Source organism: Rutidosis leptorrhynchoides, chromosome 5 (assembly GCF_046630445.1).
Source record: "Rutidosis leptorrhynchoides isolate AG116_Rl617_1_P2 chromosome 5, CSIRO_AGI_Rlap_v1, whole genome shotgun sequence".
NCBI lineage: Eukaryota > Viridiplantae > Streptophyta > Magnoliopsida > Asterales > Asteraceae > Rutidosis > Rutidosis leptorrhynchoides.
This window is the reverse complement of record NC_092337.1, coordinates 239,963,402-239,972,742: the sequence shown is the minus strand read 5'-3', so window position 1 is coordinate 239,972,742 and position 9,341 is coordinate 239,963,402. Positions and strand designations below refer to the sequence as shown.

The 9,341-nt window shown below is 39.2% G+C and overlaps 1 protein-coding gene across 1 annotated transcript; it reads left to right on the top strand.

The window, feature by feature from the left end:
• The first annotated feature begins 6,551 nt into the window (after window positions 1–6,551).
• On the top strand, window positions 6,552–7,436 carry LOC139849313 (uncharacterized). The gene is made up of 2 exons (XM_071838973.1): window positions 6,552–6,998; window positions 7,041–7,436. The coding sequence occupies exons 1-2, from the start codon at window positions 6,552–6,554 to the stop codon at window positions 7,434–7,436; spliced, it is 843 nt and encodes a 280-aa protein (XP_071695074.1).
• Window positions 7,437–9,341: the final 1,905 nt, after the last annotated feature.

Here is a 9,341-nt window from a genome sequence, read left to right as displayed (position 1 = left end):
GTTTATGCCCTTGTGCATACTGCACGACGTCTACGAAGATATTTTCAAGGTCATCCCATCTTAGTGTTGACAGATCAACCATTGAAGCAAATACTCCGGCGCCCAGAATCATCTGGCCGTTTAGCAAAATGGGCCATCGGTTTGGGGGAGTATGAAATCAATTTTGCTCCACGAAATGCAGTTAAAGGGCAAATTTTGGCAGATTTCCTGTTGGAGACAAATGAAAAAGTAGAGTATGACAACAAAATGGCACCATCACAGCATGAGTGGGAGTTACACACTGATGGGGCATCCAGTGAAGAGGGAACAGGTGCAGGGCTGGTTTTAACAAGTCCAGACGGTGAAGAATATACTTATGCACTGAAATTCTGTTTTTATGCTTCAAACAATGAAGCAGAGTATGAGGCGTTACTCTCCGGCCTCCGCATAGCGGTAGAAATGGGCATAACAAATTTACGAGCGTATTTTGATTCTCAAATTGTTGCCCAGCAGGTTAATGGAACATTCGATGCAAGGGATGCATCCATGAGGCAATATGTAAATTTGGTGGAAGCAATTTCAAAGAAATTTGATAACCTTGAAGTCGTGCAAATCCCTCGAAATTAGAACAAAAAAGCTGATGTTTTGAGCAAGTTAGCCACGTTAACATTTGATCATTTGCACAAACGAGTGTTGGTTGAAGAACTTAAGGAGAAATCAATACATGGAAAACCAATTATTGCAATAGTTGAAGAAGCTAAGGAAACTTGGATGACTCCGTATTTGAGATATTTACATGACGGATGGTTACCTGTTGATAAGGCGAAAGCAAGAAGAATAAGAGTGACTGCACCAATGTATGAAATAGTTAGTGGCGTCCTTTATCGAAAATCATACAATGGTCCATTGTTAAGGTGTCTAACCGATGATGAAGCGTTAAAGGTGGTCAAAGAAATGCATGAGGGAGTCTGTTCGCAACAATCCGGTTTTCGTACTGTGGCGTCACAGATCATGCGACAAGGGTATTTTTGGCCTTCACTTTATCGGGATGTTGCAGAAATCATCAAAACATGTGAGAATTGTCATATGCATGGAACAATTCAGCGTCTTCCAAAGTATGACTTGATACCGGTATCATCCGCTTGGCCGTTCTGTAAATGGGCTATTGACATTGTGGGGCCATTCAATAGGAGCACTGGTAATGCTAAGTTCTTGGTGGTAGCAATCGATTTTTTCACGAAATGGGTTGAAGCAAAGGCTTTAGCAAAAATCACAGGAGAAAATGTCAAGAAATTTGTTTGGCATGATATTATATGCAGTTATGGGGTGCCAAATGAAATAGTTAGCGATAACGGCAAGCAATTTGCAGAAAATCCATTTCGGAGTTGATGTGAAGAGCTGGGCATCAAACAAAATTTTACATCTGTTGCTCATCCTCAAGCGAACGGACAAGTGGAGGTTACCAACAAGGAAATTGTTGTTGGCATTAGGTCTAAGTCAAACTGGATGGGTGGATGAATTGCCAAATCTTTTGTGGGCACACCGGACGACGTCAAAGCGGAGCACGGGGGAAACACCTTTCAGTCTGGTGTATGGAACAGAGGCAGTGATACCGGCTGAGATATGTGTGCCAACGCAACGCATTATGGCATTTGATGTTGAGGTTAATTCTGAGGCGTTAAGAGAGAATCTCAATTTATTGGAGGAAAGAAGGTTGATGGCCGCCATCCGGCAAGCGGATCACAAACATAAAATGGCAAAATATTATAACAAGAAAGTGCAGCATGTGCAATTTGAAGTAGGTGATTTAGTGCTACGTGATAATGAAGCAAGCAGGCAAATCAAATTTGGAAAGCTAGCCCTAAAATGGGAAGGACCTTATAAGGTCACGAAAGCAAATCAGAACGGATCCTACATGCTTGCTGCGCCTTCCGGCGAGCAATATGAAAGAGCTTGGAATGCAATGAATTTAAAGAAATTTTATGCGTAGCACTATATGCATGGACAGCTTGATCAACTGTCAAATGCATGAGATATAGTCATAAATGTAAAAATTTCTTTAAAGAATATGAATAATAGCAATTATTCTTATGGCAATATTTTTCAAATTTTATCCGGACAAGGATTTTTTAGCCCAGGTGTCACATAGCTGTGTGTCATCCCTACCCGCAGAAAGAAAGAGAGCCTTTCGGTGGTAGAAGTACAATCATACTCAAAATGGATTTATCGATAGTGAGACATGTAGAACTCACTAAAACATCGAAGCGATGAAACGAATCTACAAAAAATGTCATGACACATATACACAAAATACAAAACAAAACAGAAAACGGATCATAGTGTCCAGCAAAATATCTAAAGGCGAAAATAATTCATAACTTTTCCTCATGAATTTCATGACGGAAGGCGTATGGCGGAGAATATGTTTTTAATATTCATAACTATAATGATTGCAACGTACAATCTCAGTATCTTGAACATTGTTCATTACAATAATCTTACTAAGTTACATCATATCTTTCTAATATACATAACTAAATGCAATATTAAGCGTTATGTAAAAGCAGATGTATAAAAACATAATGTTTTATTCATTCTGTGGAGTGTAATTCAATACATCATCTATTGTTACATCCGGCCTTTTACACAGATTTTCAAGATCAGAAAACTTTATATTTTCTATTGAGGCACCGGCTTCATCAGCTTCTAAAATAGCATTTTCATTAATTTTTGATGTGATTACCTCGGGAAGAGGATTTGGAAGTTCTGGTAGTTTTTTCTTCATAAAGTTGAAAAAATTTAACCGTTCAGCAGATTTTGCAAGGCGGACAAACTCACGGATTCTGTGAGATAGTGCCTAACAGTTAAAGACACGCTCTACAAGTGCAGGAATGCCAGTTATCATTCGTTTTTCGTTCTCCTCTTTGGCTTTAAGCTGTTCCTTCAATATGTTATTTTCCTCAACTAATTTTTCTTTCTCCTTCACTAGTTCATCAATTTTGCTCAGATACCGTGTTTCTCTAAAAGATAGTACTTTAACTTGCTCCTTATATTCCGCCCTCTGACTGTTGCAATTTTCGTAATGCCTCTTCATTGTCTCGTATTCCCTCTTCATCTCTGTGGCTATTCGTTCAGCCTTGGTTACTTTCTCTTTTTCAGCAGATAGCTCCTTATTTGTAGTGACTTCACTGTTCTGCAAATCAGATAGGCGTTGAAGGTCATTCAAACCAGAAGCAATGTTCAGAATAATGCTTTGTGCATTAACTTTCTTGGCATCTGCATAAGATAAGTTGCTAAAAAATTGCGCTAGTGAAGGACACACCATGGCATTCAGAAAAGTCATGTAATCTTCATACGAATGTGGTGGTCCTTTTAAAAGAGAAGAGAGCATGTTTGTGACAAGATTGGGAAGCGTAATTTGTTGTTGAGAAGAACTAGGGACAGCTCCCTGTTGAGCAGATGACGAAGGAATTTGACCAGTTCTTCTCCTCTTGGCGGAAGGCGGAAGAGTTGCTAAAATAGTGTCTTGATGTGATGCACTAGCTGTTAAAGATAAAGCAAAATTGTTACTTATAAAAGAGTTACAATATGCTTCACAACATTTCAAAGGTGTCATAAAATATAAGGAAGGGTTTGGATTATAAAATCCACCAGTACTGGGTATGTAAGAAAACAAGTACAGGTTTTGGTATGGAATTTTGCATAATTCAGTGTTGTCATTTTCATTACCCGAGGTACGACGTTCTCTAGAGGCAATCCGATTCATACCTATGTCTTCTTCTTCTTCTTCTTCTTCTTCTTCTTCTTCTTCTTCTTCTTCTTCTTCTTCTTCTTCTTCTTCTTCTTCTTCTTCTTCTTCTTCTTCATCTTCCTCCTCCCTCACTTCATCTGTTTTGGGGGTATCATCAATAATTTTCTCAGTGCTAAAAGTAAGCTGTGAATAACATGATGATCGTATAGCGGTAAGCGGAGTAATTGCTGCAAAAAATTAAAGCGTCACAGTGATTAAATGGATAAATACAGAAGAACATTTTATTTAAGCATATATAGCAAAAGTAAATGCTTACTCTTTTTCCCAGCAAGAATACAAGCATAACCTTGAGAGATATCCCAATCTTGGCTCATGGATGTCAGCGAAAGCATGTGTTCCCCATATTTAATATCATTAATTTGGTCAGCTTTAATCTTCTTAAACAAAAGGTTTTCTTTGGTGACGAGTTTTGGAAAGGTAACAGAAATGTTATGCGAATATTTGCGCCATACTCGAGTAGCTGAGTATTGTTTATCAATTACATCTTCATTTATGAAAATAAATGAAGCATACCAGTTATCGCCAGGATGATCAACTGCAGGTTTCAGAAACCCATGAACTTTATTGAATGTAAACCAACCATTTTCATGGCGTGCTATGCGTACCAGATGACAAAATATTCGAATTGATGGCTCAATTTTCCTTGCGTGACAATACATTTCAAAAAGCAAGATCTTTCGAATTGATGCTGGTTCGAATTGACCAACAGCAACACCGAAAAATCTGCAAACTTCTAAGAAGAAGGGTGTAAATGGTAAACGTAAGCAAAATCTGAAGATTGAATGGCCATAAATGGCAACTTTGCCAGGGGGCGGTGAACAGGCTCTGGCATTAATTGCAGGAATCACTGGTTCAACACCAGCTAATCTAGGGAAATGTTGTAGTAGTTCGCTTAAATATCTCTCATTTACTCTGCTAGGAATAGCTGCAACATCCTTTATGACTGCCATTAATGTTCTAATGAAACAGAAAATAAAGAAGGCATTAATGGAAGAAGATGAATACTGTAGAAGGAAGTTGTAAAAGTGAATTATCGGTTAGGGTTTATGATGGTTAAAAGTAAGAAGATATAACAGCTGTAGTTAGTGGTGAATTGGAGGTTTTGTTTTCAGCCACACACGTGTAAGGACAAGATAAAAAGGTGAGTACATCGAAGAGTCCTTTTACAGCTAAGAGGCGCGTGCGATATTTTAGCAATCATCATGTTGTCAGTAAAATTCGCCTATCATTTAATACCTGTGGTGTGATTCCTAATGCGAAAGGAAAAGGTGAAATATGAAGATTTTGGTTGGCATGCGTTATCAAAAGTTTAACAACTTAATCATTTTTCAAATGCTTAAGTCCTTAAACTGGGGGGACTTAATGGTGTATCCTATCGTATACACACATAAAAGGCATAATGGTTGCATAAAAGTAGCATCAGGAAGGCTGGAAACAACAGTTTTGTGGAGATTGTCCGTCCAGCGTTCTCCGCTGTACAGGCTGCTCCGTCATGCGTAAGCCCTGAAGGCCGCCTAGCGCATAAGCCCTGGCCGGAGAGCGCCGCATTTAGCATAAATTTCGGAGCACATGTAACAGAACGTATCATCATTTGACACGTGTCCCCAAACAAATCTGGTAGATCTGACACTATAAATAGACCCCTTGGGTCATCATTTTACACAAGTTCAGACATTCTGACAACTTTGAGAGTTGAGACTTCACCTCTCTCTTTCTCTCTCTACTTTCTCTCACTAAAAGTCATCCGGATAGCACTTATACGCTCTGCGGACGACAGATTGATTAAGCCACCCCACAATTCTTACACTTGTGTACCGGGTCTGCAGGGATTATTTCCCGAGGGTAAAAATCAATCGGCAACACTCCGCCCTCCTAAAAGCTAGATCACTTCTGGTCTCTTGTTGACATACTAAGCCTTACCTCATCAGGAAATAGGTGTTAACAACGCCATCGCTCCACCGCCGGTAAAACCTAGCAGAATACTTAAAAGGCACACCCGGATACGTTTTCGTGTTAAAAGGAAACGGAAAATCAGTGGATTATCCGTCGACGAAAGAGGTGCTGACGGCGGATTCTTCGGAGGCAGCGACGGTAAATTTATTGGCGGTAGCAGTGGTAATTTTGACGGATTTAATTGGGAACATGCTTCTCCCTGGCCAACTGATCCGGCTTTCGATTTTGTGTACGCAACACTTAGTCGGGTTGTTTTATCAAATTGTTTACATTTTGCGTTTAAGCGTGTAGTGAGGATTGTTGTCGATGTTTCTGCTGATATCGATGACAGAAGAATAAAATGAAGTTAATGTATTTGCATATTATTGGGGATCACATATATGCTACCAGATGCATATGGGTGCTTTAAGCTTGTGTTCCACTAGAAGTACGTATTGTTTCCCATGTTTAATAATTATGTTTTTATATATGTTGATTTTGTTGGGTCAAACCTTGACTTAGTATGCATTTGAACGAGTTATATGGAAGTGATTTGGAGATCACATAATAAAAGGAAACGTGGGTATAACGTGAAGTAATGCTCCACTATTTCTGTAGGGTAGTTATTTTATTTCCAGTTTAAATAGATGTAATCATTTACTCATTTAGTTAAGAGTTTTGTAATCCGTTTTTCATTCAAGAAATAAACAAAAAATTACCCCAACTTTGTCTATTATTCTATCGTATATTTTAGTTTCTCTGCATTCCATCTACATTTGGTATCTAGAGCACAACCTGGTTCATACCAAAATATATCCGATCAGAAGATATGTCAATTGTATCTCATACAGGAAAGGAGGGCAATGTACCGTTCCAGTGCCCAACATTAACCGCCACAAACTACACCACTTGGGCAATCCGTGTAGAAGCTATCTTGGATGCCCATGGACTTTGGGAATCCATTGAAACACCAGTCGGGATGACGGTGGATGAGAAACAGAGTAAGTTAGCGAGAGCCTTTCTCTTTCAAACGGTTCCTGAAGACGTTCTATTGCAGGTGGCAAAGAACAAGACGGCTAAGGAGGTGTGGGAGTCATTGAAGACGTGTTATTTGGGTGCTGATCGTGTACAAAAGACGAGATTACATACTCTTAAAAGTGAGTTCGAAGGGCTGCGAATGAAAGACAGTGAGTCTATAGATGAGTTCGCTGGCAAGCTAAGCGGGATGCTCTCTAAATACACCAGCCTTGGAGCCACCCTTGAAGATAGTGTACTTGTATGAAAGCTACTCGATTCTGTCCCTGATAGATATCTTCAGTCGGTGGCGTCCATAGAACAATATGCAGATGTCGATAAAATGCCGTTTGAGGAAGCAATCTGTAGATTAAAGGCTTACGAAGATAGATTGAACCTTCGAAGCAGTAATAGTAATGGAGAAAATAGTCTGTTATTGGCAAAGTCAGACACGTCCACTCAAAAGAACTCAAAGAGTGACACGAGCTCAGGAGGTAGAGGTCGTGGTTCCACCAACAATGATCGGGGTGGTCGAAATGGTGGGTGTGGGAGAGGACGTGGCAGAGGTGGTAGTAACTACCAGAAAACGAAGGATAAAAGGCATATAAAGTGCTTTAATTGCGAAAATTATGGACACTACACTTCTGAGTGCAAAAATCAGGAAGAGGAGAATGATGAGGCCAATCTAAGTGCAACATAGGAGGAAGAACATGCAATGTTGCTCAGTGTATGTGGAGAGAAATCAAATTCAATGGTTATGTTGAATGAAGAAAAGGTGTTCCCAAGCAAATATGAAAACGAAGGAGAGGCGAAGAAAGACGTTTAGTACCTAGATAACGGAGCAAGTAACCACATGACAGGTATGAAACACGCGTTTTCTGAGCTTGATGAAAGAACAACAGGTCATGTATGTTTTGGAGACGGGTCAAGCGTTAAAATTGCTGGAAAAGGGTCTATTTTATTCCCTTGCAAGAATGGTAATCAGTTGCTTGTTATGGATGTTTATTATATCCCAGCCTTGAATAGCAATATAGTGAGCCTCGGTCAATTGACCGAACTGGGATATTAGATTGAGATGATACATGAATTTCTCAGAATTCATGATGATGCTAACCAACTGATACTAAAAGTCAGGAGGTCTCAAAACAGATTGTACAAGATCAGTTTGAACCCGACTAAACCAGTTTGCTTAATGGCAAACATTGAGGAAGCAGCATGGATATGGCACGCTAGTTTGGGGCATGTCAACTTTCGTGTTATTGAGTCCATGGTGCGAAAGGATATGGTGCGGGGTGTACCAAAATTGAAACATCCAACTCAAGTTTGCGAAGGATGTATGGTGGAAAAACTAGCAAGGTGTCCATTCCCTAAGGTAGCTAACTGGCATGCGAGTCGTCCACTCGAACGATTGTATGCTGATCTTTGTGGTCCGATAATACCACCGACGTTGGGAGGTAATCGACATTTACTATTAATTGTTGATGATTATAGTCGTTATATGTGGGTGTATGTGCTGAAATCAAAAGATGAGGCGTTTGAAAAATTTGTGTTGTTCAAACAGCAAGTCGAAATGGGAACTGACCGTGGAGGGGAGTTTACCTCCAAAATATTTTCTGATTTTTGTGAACAGGAGGGGATAATGAGACAACTGACAGCCCCCTACTCGCCTCAACAAAATGGTGTAGTAGAGCGAAGAAATCACACACTTGTTCGTAACCGACAACGTCCTCGTTGGTTGGAAGATTATGTTGATGGTGAAGGGTTATATGAAGACGAGCTGATGTTTATAGGTGAAGAATCAACAAATTATCTTGAGGCAGCAAACGAAAACGCATGGGTGGAAGCAATGGAAGCCCAATTAAAATCGATCGAGAATAATGGCACGTGGCAACTTACTGAACTACCAAAAGGTCATAGGGCTATAGGGCTGAAATGGGTCCTCAAAGTTAAGAGAGAGGCAGATTGAAAGATCTTAAGGTGACAAGTCAAGTTTGAGGAGGTGATTGTTGGGTCAAACCTTGACTTAGTATGCATTTGAACGAGTTATATGGAAGTGATTTGGAGATCACATAATAAAAGGAAACGTGGGTATAACGTGAAGTAATGCTCCACTATTTCTGTAGGGTAGTTATTTTATTTCCAGTTTAAATAGATGTAATCATTTACTCATTTAGTTAAGAGTTTTGTAATCCGTTTTTCATTCAAGAAATAAACAGAAAATTGCCCCAACTTTGTCTATTATTCTATCGTATATTTTGGTTTCTCTGCATTCCATCCTACAGATTTGGTCATGATGATTGTTGTTATGGCAGTGTATATAAATATTTTCGTTGATTATACATATGTAAATTAATACAGTATATGTTTTGTTGCAAAAATGTCCTGGTTTCAATCTGTTATGCTGTTATAATCAGGGTTCTTTTGGAGATAAATGGGTTTTGTTTGTTATTGACTATAGCTTCAACCTTTATTGTGTAAAATCTGTTTTCATCTCTTGTACTTTAACTCTTTTCGGGACTATTAAGAATAATTTTTTTGGAAAACTAGGGCTATTGATTTCACTATTATTAAAGGTGTTGTAGTTCCTAAATTGAGCTAATGGCTG

Excerpts from the sequence above, each read along its gene's own strand:
- LOC139849313 (XM_071838973.1), top strand. The coding sequence starts at position 6,552 with ATGTCAATTGTATCTCATACAGGAAAGGAGGGCAATGTACCGTTCCAG. Across the intron at positions 6,999-7,040 it reads CCCTTGAAGATAGTGTACTT|TCGGTGGCGTCCATAGAACA; the intron begins GTATGAAAGCTA and ends AGATATCTTCAG.